This window comes from Diaporthe amygdali (genome assembly GCF_026229845.1).
Source record: "Diaporthe amygdali strain CAA958 chromosome Unknown NODE_1_length_4327563_cov_65_473760, whole genome shotgun sequence".
Taxonomy (NCBI): domain Eukaryota; kingdom Fungi; phylum Ascomycota; class Sordariomycetes; order Diaporthales; family Diaporthaceae; genus Diaporthe; species Diaporthe amygdali.
Window position 1 is genome coordinate 3,639,991 of NW_026517021.1, and position 16,857 is coordinate 3,656,847.

Consider the following 16,857-nt stretch of genomic DNA (forward strand, 5'->3'; position numbering starts at 1 on the left):
ACAGGTGTACTCGATGGTGTTCAATTTCACGCACTCAGCTAGCCAGCACACAGTTGCGCTGATCCCAACCGCTCTGGCTCACAAGCATGTTGCATCCGTATATAGGTATCCGATTTTCTCCAAACACCAGTTGGGTGTTATTTCTTTACCATCAAGAGAATGCAACTACTCTGAGTAGATGGGATGAAACAATACAAGCAGGTGTTGTGGATGCAGCGCCGGCAACATTCTCCACCTCTCACGACTTTGCGCCACTCTCCATCCTCCATACCTATAGTTTACTTATGCAGATTGATTGTTGTTTTGATGCTCTAACGTCTAACTCTCCCTCGCTCAGATACTCACCTATATTTATCGTCAGATCATATTTATTCTGTTCACATATATAATATACCCGGCAAAGCTGTGAGACAAGACCTAGAAGAATGGATAATTCATATACGTGGCGGGTGAGCAGCGTTGTAAACACATAGAAGCAGTGTATTGCAACATACAGAACAAATGAACTTGGCCTTTTTATCCCTTTCGTTGCTGCTTTATTCTATCCTCTCCTTTTATAAGCAATGTCACTACCCAACCATGTTGCCTCCGCGCAATTCTTGCACCTGAGCCGCTAGATGGCCCTAATGCCACCGCTTGCTGCATTCTATGAAGGCAAGTTCCTGTGCTCGCGCTGTCGAGAGCGCTCAAGATACTTCCTTGCCGCATTCTATTTCCGCTATTCGTGGCCTGTGCTGCTAGAAACCTCAAATCTATTGCTTGCTTTATTCTGTTTGCGCCAGTCATGTGCCTACTGCTCATAGCCCGTAATGCTGTTTCTTTCAAGCCCCGGTCACAGTAGTAATTGCATATACGCAAAGTGGAAGAGGATGTGGGCTTTCTTTGGAGGCTGTTCTCGGCGCCAATCGGCTCTTCGATGTATCATGACGGTCCGATGCCCCGGGTCCAGGTCATCATAACCCTCAAAATCCAATACAAAATCCTTTACGAAGGCTTTCAGTGACTCCAAATCGTACAATGTGGGGTCTGAGGCGAGCTCTTCGACGTATCTGAATCATCAGAGTATCAGCAAAGCGTGAAGTCTGGGTTGGAAAGAGTGAAGAGGGGGGCATCAGCTCCGGTAGACTACCACGTGTTTACAATCTTTGTGCATGTTTGGGGTGAGCGAATTAGGCACAGAAACTTTCAATAACCCGAGACAAATATATAGAAAAGTCAAGAACCGGACATATCTGGTAGTAGGAAGTTGGGAGGGGACCACTGCGGGCGGCTAGTTGTGACCCCGTAGAATCAGCAGAATAGAGTGGAACGGGGCCGCTTTGCAAATGCCGAAGAATCGGGGAACATATTCTGGTAAAGGCTGCCAGGAACCAGCAAACTGATTCCTGGCGTGGTGGTGACTGAGGATTAGTTCTCCGCGGCGATTCGTATCAAGATTAATTGATTCGAGGTCGGACGAGCCGAGGTGAGGCAAATTTCGAGCTGAGCCGGCGCGGTGGTCCTGGGCATCACGAAGCGTGGATGAGGTGTGCCCTAATAGAAGTAAAACCCCTACTTAAGCGGATCAGGACGCTGTCTTGTGACAGTGGTAGCTACCACCTAGGTAGGCCCTTGTCACGTCACGGCTTGTTTTGTCTCGCTCTCTTTCTGTTCGAAGACGTGGGAGCGCCGCTTGGAATGGCATTATCCGGAATGTGTTCAATATTGTGCCGATGGAGGTCGCTTCTGGAGATTTGGAAGTGAGCGTTTTCTCGTCATGTTGGTACCCGGTCAGTCATTGTGAAGGCTGCTCTAGATCACACACAGTAGAGATAAAAGTCCCTAGACGTAACCCAACAGCACCTGCATGATCTAAATCAAGCACACCCACATTTCAGAATGAAGCACGTCATCCATGCCATGAGGCGCAATGAAAAGAAATCATTGGGGCATTGCTGCTGACTCTAAATGTGCCTACTTCTATCTTCTTCTCGCTAGCACCACTGGCAGCCACCCTGAAATCAAACCTGATCGCTAGTGTTTCTCCGTCCCAACACGGCGTTTAATAGACGCGCAGACCCCGGAAACCATGTGACAGGAAGGACTATGCGAGCCAATGGCATCCATCAACGCACCTCCTCGTCATCACCAACACACAACAAAGGACCAACTTGATGTATATACGACTTCTTCCAGTCGCTAACGACTTCTCCAATCGCTAACGACTTCAGACAATCCCTCAATTAGGCAGTACCCCATTTGCGGCTTTAGTAGTAGCCCGACCGCCCATCTGTCTCCGCGTCGGCCGTGACCTTCTTCTCGACAATTTCCACCGAATTGTAGCCAGAACGCCCATCGGCCACGGCGTTTGTGGCAAGGTCGCGCTCTGCGACCTCAATGGAATTATAGCCAGACCTTCCGTCCGTCTCAGCATTCGTGGTGATGCCACGAGCTGCGACTTCGACGGAATTGTAGCCAGAGCGCCCGTCAGTCTCGGCGGCTGTGGTGGCGTCACGCGCGGTCACCTCCACCGAATTATAGCCAGAGCGGCCAGCGGTGGAGAACTCATCACGAGCCATGGTTTCGGCAAAGCGGTTGTAGTCAGACCGGTCAGATCCTGTGATCTCCACAGAGACCGGGACAGGGGCAGAAAGGACCGCTCGAGGGAGAGCAGTGGCCAGAAAAGCGACGAGGATGTTGCACTGGTGGGCTCGTTAGTAGGAAGAAGATATTCGAGCAGTAGAGGGACATAGAGCCGACCTTCATCTTGAGGATGATGAGATGTTGCGGAGTCAGGCGTGCGATCTCTTTGGGATTCTTCGAAATTTGATGTTTCATGCGATGAGTTGAGCCTCAGGAGACTGCTGGTGAAGCAATAAACCCTTCTCTCGCGCTTGAATTCCATGCCTGAAAATCATGGCATTTTATACCTCGCGATCACTACCTATGCTGCTGCCGTCATGATGGTTACCATGCCGTTTGGACCTATGCTGTTACCTCTTCCATCTGGCCGTCCTGCACGATTCAGTCACTATCACAGACGAAGGAGGACTGAGCCTCCCAACAGCATCGGAAGCCTCCAACAAGAGCGAGGATCGAGGGCGCGCAGTAAGCAGACAGACCATCGTGGATTAGTCCTTCCAGAGCAGGGCATTGCCACGACGGTCACCCCTTTCCGTCGACCTCACCCTCTTATCGCTCCCTTTGCCGACACAGAGAAAGCAAATGAGCTTCGAAAGACGGAGAACATTGCTGACCAACAGCCGGCCTCTTCACGATGGTCGAGATTTGGTTGGCAGCGAGCTCGTGAAATGTGACCCGAGGTGTTGGAAGCGTGTTGGTTGCCTCGATGATGCATGTAAGACGTAGTCTGGCCCTCAAGGCTGACTTTGTCAGCGTTGGCAGTAAGGCTGCTTGCCTTGTGTGTGGTTCAAGATGGAGGGGACCTTTCAGTGCGTACAACACACCGCCGGCGGTTGCCGCCGACGAAGCAATTGCTCCTTATTCTGGCAGTGTGAGCATTGTTCATTCCTGGAAAGGTAAACGGGAAGACGTAAGGAGAGTTGATGCTGAAGGCGCATCGTTCATGTTTCAGACTGAGAGCGAAATGACGGGCGAGCTTTTGGGCATCCCAATCTCAGAGTCATAGATAAGAAAAGGAGAGTGATTATTGCAAAAGTTCAGCTTGATTTTACTGAGCTTCCTGAAGCCAGGGTCCAGTTTCTGCTGTCGGCGACAAACTGCCAGGTCTGAGATGCTGCTGTGTTATTCTCGGTCTTTGATCCAGTGTGAACAAGAGACAACAAGAGCCAGACTTGCATTGGGAAGTAGAAGGTCGAAGAGACAGTAAGAAGCTCCGGAAGCAGTAGGCGAGGGATGGAGAGGTGAGGTTCTGGGAGCGATGCAGCCGCATCGGCCGAACAGTCGGACCGCGTGGTTAACTCGGTAGTGTCTGTAGGGTGCCTGTGTCCGACGGACTGGGTGTCACGAGGCTTCTGCGTCTCGGCCGATACGCAACCCCAAACCCGCAATAACAACGGGGCCATCACGAGACGAAAGGGCCTGGGAAAAGGACCATGGCCTCTCTTCCTCGTCGAACAGAGGACCCTTGCCCGGTTGGAATGCGGGGGACAAGGGTGTCTGAGCGCTAAAACGGTACCCCAGGAACGGAATGCAGGCGGATGGGACCAGGACGGGGGCGGGTGGGACGGCGAGCAGGCCTCCCCTGACGAGCGATGGAGTTGTTGATGCGGCTTGGACATGGCACGTGGACGCTGTGGACGGTTTTGTCGACAAAGCGTTACCTAATGACAGACAAGCCGGGGCGGCTGGCTGCGGCTCTCCCCGGGGAATAGGGACGGGATTGATGGGATCGATTGCCCTTCGTTTTGATGAAACTTTGTCTCGACATTAGGGGCTTCGAGCCTTTCCCTGTGAACCAAGGAAAAGCCTGGAAGAGGCTGGAACAGCTGGGTGTGTGTGCGACATCGCTGGATTGTCGCCCCAGCGGACCTCCTAACATCGGAGTGGCTTGAGTGGCTCCAGGGGAAGAGCCTCGGGAAGATGCGGGTGTCAGGCGGATGGCGGATGGCGGATGTCGCGCGGCCACGCTGACACGCTGACACGCCATGCTAAGCCGCGTCCATACGAGGCTGTGGCCACTGCTGACATTGCCAGCCATGGCAGACACGTCCAAGGAAGATGCGATATCGCAGCTGCTGGAGACCGGAAAAGACTGGAGACCTGAGCGACAGGAAACCTGGAAATCTGTCCTCTTAGCCTGTGAGTCTGGGTGCTGTCGTCTCCCGCGAGCTCCGACTGCTGGGGGCTCGCCAGATTGAACTAGCTAGCATGGCATGCAAAAGAGTCAACGGCCGGTCTGCCTGGGCCACGAGGCTGTCAGGACGAGACCCGCGTGCTGCCAGCCGCTAGTCGACCCATGTTGCAGCTCACCACACACTACTGCGTATAGAGTGGCCTCGGAGATGCTGCAACCTGTGAAACCAACTGGAGGTTGCGCTTTGTCATGAAAACGCCCGGCTGCATTGCAAAGACGTAATGAGATGGTGAGTTACGAGGCCGCAGAGGGAGTGAAGGGAGTGAAGGATCGAGCGACTGGATGGTGTTTGGTGTTTTGTGTTGATATCATTGCTCGTCATTATTGTGGCATCTTGTTGGATGGACAGCAAAGCAGAGCAGATCTCAGCAGGGAAGTCTATGTCAGGGTACATCTCCCTCAACAGGCTGGGCAGGCGGCAGGGAGAGGATGCGCGAGTCCCAGGCCGTTGGAAGCTTTTCGCCAGGTGTGATGTGATGTGGCCATTCACGACTGCTGCCGAGCACCCCGCATAGCAGCAGAGGCCCGTCGACTACATGTACATGCGTAGATGTGCAGTGCAAATGCTGGCATGTTGGACCTCTCTGGGTAATGGTAATGTATGGATGTACCTTGATGTACTTATTCGACGCTAAAGTCAACGGGGCAAAGAAATTTCCTCTTTCGCCGTCGGCCTGTGAGGTGCCACACTCCCTTCCTGTTATCTCTAGCAGCATCTCTATCTCTGTAGTCTATCTAGGTGTGAACGACTACTGTCCTGTCTTGTCTCTTGTCTCAAGCTATTTCTATTTCTCCAACGACCAACTCATCAATTCCTCTTGCCATGACTCTGATCTCCAACTCCAAGTCGCTTGGACGCGACCATCACGGCTCATCCTCCTCCACTCATGCGACAAACACGCACACCTGTCGACCAAGCAGGGACTGTTCATTTTCCATTACTTCACAGAATTGAAATCCCCGGATTGCGTCTGGTCACACGGGCAGGCGAGGATGCGAGACAGGGCCCCTTTGGACGACCCTGGAACAGCTAGGCTCGACTCGGGCGTTCAGGTGACAAAGAAATACTCGCTGCTTGGATCCGCTCTGTTTCCATTACCCAATCCACAGGTAACGCGCCATGGCAATGCCATACTCTAGCGAGCATGGCAGCGCCCTGCTCTGTCTCCCTCTGGGTCCCTCTGGGTCCCTCTGAGTCTCTCTGAGTCCCTCCCGCCGCCATCCGCAATCCTAATTATAATGCAGTCATAGAAATTCCTTTTTTTCTGTCGCCCGTCCCGGTCTCTTGTTAGTAGCCCGCTCCTGTCACGCTACTGGGTAGTACCGGCTCCCTGACTCCCTGATCGCTCTCATAAGTCCTCCTCCTTCTGCTGCCGCTTGCTGCTGCTGCTGCAGTTGTTGTTGTTGTTCAACCGTCTCTGCCCTGTCGCCGTCCAGTCACAATTCATACTAGACTAGCCGGTTGCAACCCTTCACCCATACACCGGTCGCCATTCCCCTGCCTTGTGTCTTGCCTCGTCTCGTCTCGCCTTGCCGTGCCTCGACTTTTAGTGACCCTATTTGCCCTATCAGACAGACCACCACCAGCACGCTCACCTCACCTTGCCCTTCAAACATCATACTACGAGGCCATCACGGACTCCCTTTGTATATGCCATTCCCCGCAACCATCTCGATTTGTTTTACCTAAGATCCTCTCTCCCTTGACTAATAAAATTATTCACTTGGTCATCAACACTCACGTGAAACCATCCACCGACCACCTCTCCTTTTCTGGCCCGGAGACCCAGAAGGGTGGTACCTCCTCTCATCCTAATTGCTCCGTACCACAGAGCAAAGACTTTTGGCCCGAGTTCCACTATGGCCGTCCCAACAGCTGCGAACGCGGCACCAGCCAAGGTGAAAGATCACTCCACCAACTACAAAATCTCCCCCGAGAGCCCCAAGCCACCCTCGCCTAGCCTTCCCAACTCTCGCACGTCTTTCTCATCCATCAGGGAGGACGACACCGACTTGGCCCAAACCTTCACCTCCTCCAAAGTCTCTTGCTATACCCTACAACAGGAGCAAGCAGTAATCGACGACGACTCGCCTGGTACTATGGTTTCACAGGCACAATTCTTCGCACCACTCACTCAGCCAGGCAGCAGACTGCACGGCAACTGGTTTCCTGCCGACGACTTTAAGGGATGGAAGCAGATCAATGTCCGCGGAAGGCTGGCGAGCCGGAGCTTTGGTGACCTCGCATCGCTGGCCCTGGCCTGGGAGCCCAGACCCGCTCCCACGAAGCGCCGGCCATCCAAGGTCACCGGCGAGTCTGCCCTTGAGAGGCTGCCTTTGGAGCTCCTCAGCTCCATCATTAACCTGCTCCTCCTGGATATACCGCCGAATGGCATTACGAAGCGAAACATGGACCTGATGTCCCTGCTGCTCGCGTCCAAGAAGCTCCACGGCGCGACATTGCTCACCCTCTATCGCCAAATTACCATCCCACACTCGAGGATCTTTCAGAAATTCCTCTCCCACGTCGCTTCACACCCGTCCTTGGGTACTTTGGTGCGACGTTTCGACTTCTGCCACTTCAATCCTACTACCTTGTTCATGACCGCCAGTGAGCGGTCTCAGGCCCGCAATCTGACCTCTGACACATTGCTCCAAGCATTGGAGCTCACACCACACCTGCAGGAGTTCCTCGCACAGGAGCATATCGACGACGAGTTGGACGCCAGGGTGCTGGGGAAGCTGTTTTTTAATCTGGAAAGGGTTCAGGCTCTGGACTTCTGTGGTTGCTCGTGCGCGTCTTTCCGCGACGCCTTTACCGCCACCATCTGCTCAGCCGAATGGAAGGAACCTCTCGGACTGAAGAGGCTGTCTCTGCACAAGTGTACGACGCTTCCCGTGGCGGTCTTTGAAGCGCTTCTGCCGAACCTCCCCCATCTCACTCACCTCGACATCGCTGGGACGCAGGTCACGGACGCGGCGCTGGCCTCCCTGCCCAGCTCTGCGCGTATCACCCACCTCAATATCGCCAAGTGTAACAAGCTCTCGGCAGACGCGATCATGGAATTCATTTCCACTCACCCAGCTGTCACCCAATCGCTCGTCTGGCTATCCCTCGGGACAGACGCCCGGGTCCACGAGACCTTCGACGCTGACGCCATCACAAGGCTCTTGCCACTCCTGCCCGCGACGCTGAAGTCGCTCTCCCTCAAGGGCAGCAGCATGAACCAGTCACACATCCCCCTGCTGCGCCCGCTGACCAAGCACCTGGAGGAGCTGGCCCTGGGCCGCGGCCTGGGCGTGAGCGACACAAACGGGCTCTTCGTGCCAGACGTGGACGGCATCGAGGTGGACGCCGACGGCGACCGCGTGATGACGACGCTGGACGCGTGGGAGCCGCACACGCTGCGCTACCTGGACCTCTCGGACATGTGGAGCGGGGACCTGGACCTGCCGACGCTGTACAACACCTCGTCGTGCGCGCTGCTGACGGGCCAGACGGGCCCGCTCGAGGTCATCGAGGTGCCCGAGGACGTCGCGCGCCGGCTGGCCAAGGGCCACGCGCCCCTCACCAGGCTGGGCTGGCGCGTCAGCGAGCTGGGCAGCCGGACGTGGGTCGTGCGCGACCACCACCAGCAGCAGGGCCAGGGCCAGGGCCAGGGCCACGCCCAACACCACGACAACGGCAGCAGGGGCTGGAAGATGGGCGCCGAGAACTGGGGGATGCGCAAGGTGCCCATGGCCAGGGCCGAGGTCGGCGGCATGTACGGCAGCTACATGTTCGCGAGGAAGCTGTAAGATACGAGCGATCATCCCTGGATTTCCCGAGCCGGGGTTCCCAGAAAGAATCCTTTTTTCACACACGGCTTTTGCGGGGTTTTGCGAATATTCACGGTCTTTGTTCTCGTCGGGGGTTCTTCGCTTTCTTGCAAAATGGGGTCACGATCGTCACGACAATTGTCATTCCCAGCGAGCATCAACATTTTTCCTCTTACGTCTTCTGGGGTTTTTTGGAGTTCAGCCGGCGTCGTTGATTTGGGGCAAAAGTTCTTTTTTTTTTTGTTTTGGCATTTATTACGGGGGGACGAAAAGGAAAGGAAAGCATCATGGGATACCCAAGGAACTGCATATGGGGGCGAGCGAGAATCCTGTCTTTGTTGTTTATACCTGGATTGTCATACCCTTCATACCCCTTGAGATACCAAAAACAGCATTCACGTCACTTCCGTAACTCCCACTATCCAACCCCCAGTAAATAGCCCAGCAGTCTGTATTGAAGCACAGCAGTGTATATAGCATTCGTAAATAATTGAACGAAAATCATTTGAATTTAGTGTTGTCCATTTCGTTTCGTCATTGTATCTTGTCACTGCACCGGATATGGTGACATGCGTCAGTACCTCTCGTAAAGCCGTTAAGCCCGACCGGATGCCGACACGTTGATACCACCTCGTGTCTCCGGGATCCGCTTGCTGCGTATATATGTTCCAAATAATACCAATAGGAAGCCGACTAATTCTTGCAAGCGCTGGGCATGCTGAAGGGAGAAGGCGGCGCGTCTTTGCGGTAGGCCACAAGGTCAAAAGTACAAGTCCCGGAAAGAAGCATAGGGCGCAGCTACATTCGCCATAATTAGATTCAGATTCCCATGGCCCAGAACGCATGGAGCTGCAGTGACCTATACAGCAGGTAGTCTACGTATCCATGATGTACCTGTATAAGGAACTGACGAGTAGGCGCACATGGCCTGGTCCCGCCCCGGGAGATCCGTCGCAAGGCTTGGCTTCAGATTCAAAGAACTACCCGAGGTTATACACATATTAAACTCATCTCGGAAGCACGCCGCTCAGTCTCTTTGGGCTTCTCTATTTCTCGGTGGTCCTGTCCTACCGTTATCCCGTACATTCCGTGCTCTTTCACGGGTATCTTTGCGTGGAAATCACCACCGCAGAAACAAGAGCAAACAACTCCCACACTCCAAGCAGAAACAACGATATTGCCATCATCATATCATCCGTCCACGTAGACACCACCCTCTAGGGACAGTTCCGTACTAAGGATATCTCTAGTTGTCTTGATGGTCTCTTCCCGATCCGCATGGTCACCACAGGATTGGGTCGCCCAGCGGCTCCCCTCACAGAGTGCCTCAGCTTCGGCCGCGGGTTATCGCCCGTTGATTTTCTTCCCGGCAGCCGCCACCTGCTTTTTACAGTCGTCACAATACCATTTCACTGTCCTAGTTATCAGCAATCGTGCTCTACTAGACTGATGCCTGTATTTACCAGCACCGAAGAATAAACGAGATGAATGACTTACCGCTCTTCCCGGGCGCTACCTTCAAGCCCACACATCCCAAATGAAACCACTCCCTCTTGCAGTGCTCGCCATCACAACCCACCATCTGACCGAAAGATACTCGCTCGCAGTAACAATACGTCGGCTCGTCAGGGTCGTATACGTCGTTTTCATCCGTTGGTACGGTGTGGTCCTCGTCCGCTGTGGGCTGCACCAGGGCCTTTTGGACCGCAGCCGCGTGAGCCGCAGAAGCACCTTTCTTATGAGATCTCTTGGGAATCGCAGGTGCTTCTGAATTTCTTGAAGGACGGGAGCGGGGATTGTTGTTATTGTTGTTGTTGTTACTATTGGTAGGAGGATTATCCGGGAAGCTGCCGATTGCTGGAGTAGAGGGCTTGCTTGCTCGACCGCTCTTTGTGGTGGTGACCTGCTGCACTGCAGGCGGCGCGGATGCTGGTGTAGGCTCTTTTCGCGCCTCGACTTCCTCGGCGGGTTTCGCAGAGCCCTCTTTTGGACCGCTCGCCGCCACGGCAGATTTCGGCGTCGGCACTCTTTCGCTCTGTTGTCTTACGGGTTCAATCTTGGGACCTGCGCTTGGCGGTTCCATCTGAGTCTTCACATTATCATTGTTGGCGCCACGAGAGCCGTTGCTTGGCGGTGGAATTTCGATGGGCGCGGGCACGTTGCCGTTCGCTTTGTTCGAGGCAACGGATGGCGGCCGCTTGTCCGCAATAGACGCCGTGGAGTTTTGACGGGCTCTTGAGGAAGCTGGACGAGGGTTGGCAGGGGGCACAGGTGAGGCCCGTGGAGGCTTGGAAGCGTCGGGAAAGGTGCCGATGACTGGCGACGAAGTAACAGACGGCGGCTGAGCGGGCCCGGCCCTATAAGGAAGTATGGTTAGCTTTCATCTTCATTGCGGTCCTCATGGGATCTGGTGAACACTTGCCTCTTCTTTGCCTGTCCAGTAGAATTGGGCAAAGCCTTCCGCTGCTTTTTCGGTGCTGGCTGCTCTGGTGCCGGCGTCGCACGAGGGCTTTCCGAGGCCTTGGTTTTGGAGTTCTTGCCATTCTGCAAAACTGCTGCCATTGAACGCTCTGTAGGAGTTCCCCCATTGGGAGGAGGTTTCTCAACCTTGCGCCTCTTTGGAGCGGGTGTGTTGCTTGCTGGTGTCTGACCGGTGATCCCTAGACCAACATTGGCAGGCGACTCGGCATTGGCAGCCCCGGCAGCAGTCTTCCGTTTTGTATTGCTCTGGGCCTTCTTAGTTGTCTCTGGTTTTCCTTTATTGTCATGGTCATCATGTTCAGAGTCGTGCGTGTGGTTTTTCGCACTCTTTTTGGCGGCCACGGCTTGCTTCCGCGACTCACTGCGCGCAGCAGCTTCTTCTGCGACAAACTGAGCAGCGGCAGACAGATGAGCGGCACCCTCTCTGCGCGTGCGCTCTGCCTGACTATTGAGCGCGCGTGCTGCTCTATTCTCTGGGTATGCCCAGTGCGAGTCGCTTCCCCACTTTGCCTCCTCGCTAAACTCGTCCGAGAGGTGAGGCCATATGTCATCAATACGATTGAGCTGTTTCCGGAGCGCATCGTTCGCTGTAGATATGACGTGGTTCTTCTCCTCTAGCGAATTAAGCATTTCTTGGATCTTGACGGCGGTAGACCGAAAGAGGTGGCGGCGCGCCAGATTGCTGTCGTCGAAGACACTTGACGCAGTCGAGCCATTTGCTGAGAATTCCGGCGGAACATTGCCATGAGGCGCTATTCCACTGGAGCTGTTCGCGGCGCTCATAGGCGCCGAGGCAGGGGCGGCAGAGCTCGTGACATCGTTCAGCGATCGTGCGGGTCCAGGTGGTGGACTGTCGAGAGCATCTTGCACGAACTGGAAGAGCTGTTCTTGTGGGGCAAAGACCTTGGCGTCGACTTCTTTGAGGAGAGTAAAATGTCGCACGAGCTCTTTCGGAAGAGCGGTGATAGCATCAGCGAAGTGGGTAACACCCGGAAAGATGTCTATAGGTTGCTCGGTAGTATTGGCGCTGGACAGCGAGTCTCGGGCGGCGAGGCGGTTGAGGCCTGCATTCGATCTCGGAGGATTTGTTCGAGTCTGGCGAACGGGTTGGGATCTCCGATTGGAAGACGACGATTCGCCTGAAACAACCTTCGCAGTCTTCATATTGAACGTCGCTGGCGGAGGTGAGAGAGGGAGGGGACGAGAAAGGTGGGAGAGGTCGGATTGGAATTGTGGTGTGCGGATTTCGAGTCGGGAGGGCAGATCCCACTCTGCGACAGCGCGTGTACGTTTGTCGGTTCCCTAGCAGACTCTTGGGAAAGATAAGAATAGAACGCAAAGATCTAAAGGTTCACACAGCCGGCCATTCTCTCCGAAGAAAAGGAAGCCCGGTAGCTTAAGTGGTTCTGGCTGTATGCAGTCGAGGGGAAGAGAATACAGGCACAGGAGAGGGCAGAGAGGGAACGAGACCGAGAACAGACTGGGCGTGTCGAGCGGCCGGCATTGGGGCGGGTCAGAAGCACCAGAGCTCTCTAGCGCCACAAGGGCCTTTCGATTTGTGCAGTGACGCACCTTCGGCACCGAAGCGGCGACTGATAATCGCAGGAGATAAGCTCAGTTCTTAAGCATGGGATTGCACCGTATAATACACGACCTGGCCCTCCAGCTTTGTGAGACCAAGGACCCCTCCTCCAAGGGTCTCATCGCAAACCACAATGCATTATCTAATTGTACTGATGAGGTGCGCTGACTCGGAGTCTCTCTCTTTGGATATCATTTTCAAAGACCGCAGAAACATGCAGGGGGAAAAAACAGATTTATGCCACACGTCACGAACTCGCCGACCCTCGATACCTGTCTACGGTCAACGGGACTTCAAACCCCGACGAGGCTTCTCGTCCCTTTCCTTTTGCTTCTGTCTCCACTGCCACTCGATCAACACTGGCAGAAAATGCCATAGATCGAAATCTGGCCACATGCACTTGAGGAAGAAGAGCTGCGTGTCCTGATGGCACTGCCATAGCATGAAGTCGCTCAGTCTCTCTACTCCGCTCGTGCGGACGAACATGTCCAGGGGCGGATCCCCAGCCGTATACATGTGGTCTGTCAGGGTTTCGGTGGTGATACTTTCAGGATCTGGGTATCTCGTCATGTGTGACGAGGACGGCCGCGAGGGCGTGTCGGGCAGATGCAACGTTGAAGCTGTGGACGAGACCGAATCATCGCCGCCATCACCATCGTGACCTGGAGTTTCTGTTGCTGAGGGCGTCTCATCGATTGGCGGAAGAGTGTCAGATCTGGCCAGTTTCTTGGACCTGATGCTCTGGGAAATGCGAGTTTGAGAGAACGTTGAGTTCTTAGGCGGCGGGACTGTCAGGTAGTCCTGGACCGTGGTCCGGACCGCATGGGTCATCTCCTCCCTGGAGCCGTATGGAAAGCAAATGTTGAGGACGGCACTGGACTGAAGTTAGCTTGACATCCTCCTGAAGGAAAACCTGACCTGGTAGTATTACCCAGTATTCTTGCTGGTACCCTCCACAGCTCTGTCCACGTATTCCAGGACATCCTTTGGAATCAGGTCTCGCTTTCCACAGATCTTGATCCTGGCCCCATATCTGTCCAGAACCTCTCCATGCTGCATGAGTTGTGAGAGCTTAGTTTTGGCCAGCAACATCAACCCTTCAACCTCACGCTGTGGTCTGTTGAAATTCTCGATTGCGAACGCATAGACAGTGACAACCTTGACACCGGTCTTGTAGCAGACTTCCAAGATCTAAAGACTGGTTAGATAAGATGTCAAATGGTGGACAGAAGGTGACTTCATACCCTAGCCAAAGCCTCGAATCCGAGATGGTGACCCTCTAGGCTCTCAATTTTGTGGTTCTTGGCATACCGTCTGTTCCCGTCCATAACAAAGGCGACGTGCTGAGGCACCGGCCCTTGCTTGAGTGCCCCAATGAGCAGCTCGTGCGTCTGCCTGAGAATCCATTCGGCCGGGGGCGAGCTCAGGAGCCAGCTACGCATATGTGCTAGGTACAGGTCCGACATGGTGAGATGGGAGGTAGGTGTGCGGAAAATGAGGTGAAAGACGGCAGACGGTAGGACCAACTTCCATCAAGCAGGCACTTCTATTATTACAAGGCAGGAATGATCAGGACTTATAAAGTGACAATGAGGCTGTACTCAGAAATTGCCTTCCTGCCAAGAGGATGACGCAGAAGCTTACGAAAGGCCGGGTAAGTGAGATCAGGATGTTGACGTTGGACTGGAGGTTAGGGAAATGCCCAGTATCCTCAGCCACTGTAGCAAATGGATCGGCGGTTGTCCAAGGCCCTGCCCTGATCCCTGCCAGAATTTGCAGCTCGACAGGGATCAGAGGGAGCTGGTGACACGAGCCGCGGGCTGATTGACATCCTGGCCACTTCAATGTTCCCCAGCTCCGTCCGACGGCGTCACCTACACCACTGGAAATCTAGAACCGTTGGTAACCCACAACCAAGTTTAATTGCAGTTGATTCGCAACTGAGCCTTGTCGCAAGATTCCAACGCTTGTAACCAAAGTTTACAGGCAGAGAAGTGCCCGGCCAATCTTGGACTGCCCGCCCTGCCTGCCGTGATGCATCGGTAACATCCGACCTTGGAAGCTCAACCCTCGAAAGATGTCCTTTACAAATGCGCCCGTGACGAGAACGCTCGTTGTTGGGCTCGTTTCCTCCTCCGTCGCGGCAAGTCTTTTCGACTTGAAGCATTATTTCTACATACTAGTCGACACACACATCTGGAAGTACCACCAACCATGGCGGGCCCTCATATTCCAGCTCTGCTACACCAACTCATCCGAGGTGCTCTTCGCCGCCATGACGCTCTACAACATGCGAGTCGTTGAGCGCATGTGGGGATCGAGGAAATACGCTGTATGTTGCCTTCCCATGGAGTTGGCTTCCAAGTCTTTGATCTGAACTACGAACTACTTGCTGACAATGGACAACGCGACAGTCCTTCCTCGTCATCTCCGGCTTCTTGACAAGCGTCCTCACCCCCGCCGCCATCGTGTTCCTCCTCCGACCCCTTACAGGCGGCCTTTTTAACTACCTCCCAGCGGGACCGACTCCAATCATCTTTGCCATCCTAGCGCAGTACCACGCCATGATCCCGCACATATACAAATACCGCATGGCCCTGACGACGTCGTCCCCCAGCACGAGCGACGACGCGGCAGGCCTCACCTTCAGCGACAAGTCCTACAGGTACTTTCTGGCGATGCAACTCGCTCTCTTCCAGTGGCCCGGGTCGATATTGGGCGCCGCGATCGGCTGGGTTGTGGGATACGCGTGGAGAAACGACTTGTTACCCACTAAGGTGACGACTTGGCGGCTGCCCGGCTGGATGGTCGGCATGAGGACGCAGAAGAGGAGCCAGGAGTTCGAAGGTCTGAGGAGACGGCTGGAAGGGGAGAATGCGCCGAGCGCGACTGCGACGGGCGCTCAAGGCCAGGGGGCCGATGGTGATGCTGGCAGGAGGAGAACTCTAGGGCAGCAGGTCCTGGATCAGGTATCCGGCGCAATCTGAGGGCTTGATGTGCCATTTGTGCCCGTCAAGACAGAGGAATTGGAAGGAACCAAATCCAGCAAACAGTATGGGTCTGCGTTCAGGAGCAAACGTATTCAATGAAAACATACGTTCTCTCACAGTAATTTCCCACGAGTAATGTCAAATACAGCTGTTCTTGCATGGCACAACTGACCTCTCTTTTCTGACCTGTCTGACTTGGCTGCTACTGAACAGAATCAGCTGTAGAGCCTGGTTATGCTAAAATACATAATACAACCGGGGACAGCTATGCTCGCAAGCTAGCTCCCGAGAGCATTTTCATGGACCTCTTTTTATCTTCGTCCGAGTAGGTCACCCAATCCTCCACCTTGTGTTTCTTGTAGCCCTTCTCTTCCCACATATCGATCTCCGCGTGGTCAATTTTGTGAAGGGGGGTCCCGAGATCTTTGGAGATACTGTCCTTCACCAGATCCAGAACAAATACATTCTCTTTGGATATCTCCTTGACTGTCACCAGGTCCTCCTCGAAAAAAGCCTGCATCATATGGTCATTCAAGGACTGGCCCCTGGCAACGGCTCTGTCCATGCCATTTATCATCCGGCTCTTGTTGTACCGGACGGGTTTGAACCAGTTCATGACCTTTTCATAATCCAGTCGGAACCCAGCAGAGTCATAGGTCGGGGAGCCATTAGGTCCCTTATCACGACACTTGTAAAGGTCATGGAAGCTCTCGGCCGGATCTCTGCGGGTCTTTTCATCAAATAGTTTGTCTTTCTGTATGGCATTCAAGCGCCCCTTGGGTTTCTCCGGAGATGGCGGGCGACGTGCAGCCAACTCTGCAGGTATGTCATAAGTGTCATACCGTGGACGCCTCTCCCGCCCAGGAGTCTGACGCGGGTCCTTGAGTTTACTCCTGTCCCAGTCAAATTCAAGATCTGGGGTGGTCAGGCGCGGAAGATGCTGCTGATCCTCAGCCTCCCGTGTCTCCGAAGGACCAGAGGCATCTTGTGATGGCCCAGGTGAGCTCTTGCGTTTCTTTGCTCGCCCTTGTTGTTGGGGCTCACGGTCAGACGCGCCTCTCTTCTTCGCCGGCTTGGGCTCCTTGGGCGTGGAATTGTCCGAGACACTGCCTCTGGCGGGAACAGCAGTTCCCTGTCTGGTTCGGACCATAACGAGATGTATTGAAAAC

At 54.3% G+C, this 16,857-nt stretch overlaps 6 protein-coding genes across 6 annotated transcripts; 2 read left to right on the top strand and 4 right to left on the bottom strand.

The window, feature by feature from the left end:
• Nucleotides 1–2,246: 2,246 nt before the first annotated feature.
• On the bottom strand, nt 2,247–2,745 carry J7T55_006680 (uncharacterized protein; the record flags this gene model as incomplete). The annotated part of the gene is made up of 2 exons (XM_053131335.1): nt 2,247–2,681; nt 2,740–2,745. 2 exons carry the CDS (start codon nt 2,743–2,745, stop codon nt 2,247–2,249), a joined length of 441 nt encoding a protein of 146 aa, XP_053001443.1.
• A 3,931-nt stretch (nt 2,746–6,676) lies between these two features.
• J7T55_006681 (leucine rich repeat domain-containing protein) lies at nt 6,677–8,614 on the top strand (the record flags this gene model as incomplete). The annotated part of the gene is made up of 1 exon (XM_053131346.1): nt 6,677–8,614. The coding sequence occupies one exon, from the start codon at nt 6,677–6,679 to the stop codon at nt 8,612–8,614; it is 1,938 nt and encodes a 645-aa protein (XP_053001444.1).
• Nucleotides 8,615–9,979: 1,365 nt separating this feature from the next.
• On the bottom strand, nt 9,980–12,280 carry J7T55_006682 (uncharacterized protein; the record flags this gene model as incomplete). The annotated part of the gene is made up of 3 exons (XM_053131358.1): nt 9,980–10,047; nt 10,133–10,992; nt 11,052–12,280. 3 exons carry the CDS (start codon nt 12,278–12,280, stop codon nt 9,980–9,982), a joined length of 2,157 nt encoding a protein of 718 aa, XP_053001445.1.
• Nucleotides 12,281–12,980: 700 nt separating this feature from the next.
• Nucleotides 12,981–14,164, bottom strand: J7T55_006683 (dehydrodolichyl diphosphate synthase; the record flags this gene model as incomplete). The annotated part of the gene is made up of 3 exons (XM_053131369.1): nt 12,981–13,572; nt 13,630–13,889; nt 13,943–14,164. 3 exons carry the CDS (start codon nt 14,162–14,164, stop codon nt 12,981–12,983), a joined length of 1,074 nt encoding a protein of 357 aa, XP_053001446.1.
• A 611-nt stretch (nt 14,165–14,775) lies between these two features.
• J7T55_006684 (uba domain-containing protein ucp14) lies at nt 14,776–15,685 on the top strand (the record flags this gene model as incomplete). Its single annotated transcript, XM_053131380.1, has 2 exons — nt 14,776–15,030; nt 15,113–15,685. The coding sequence occupies 2 exons, from the start codon at nt 14,776–14,778 to the stop codon at nt 15,683–15,685; spliced, it is 828 nt and encodes a 275-aa protein (XP_053001447.1).
• Nucleotides 15,686–15,953: 268 nt separating this feature from the next.
• On the bottom strand, nt 15,954–16,838 carry J7T55_006685 (uncharacterized protein; the record flags this gene model as incomplete). The annotated part of the gene is made up of 1 exon (XM_053131391.1): nt 15,954–16,838. One exon carries the CDS (start codon nt 16,836–16,838, stop codon nt 15,954–15,956), a length of 885 nt encoding a protein of 294 aa, XP_053001448.1.
• Nucleotides 16,839–16,857: the final 19 nt, after the last annotated feature.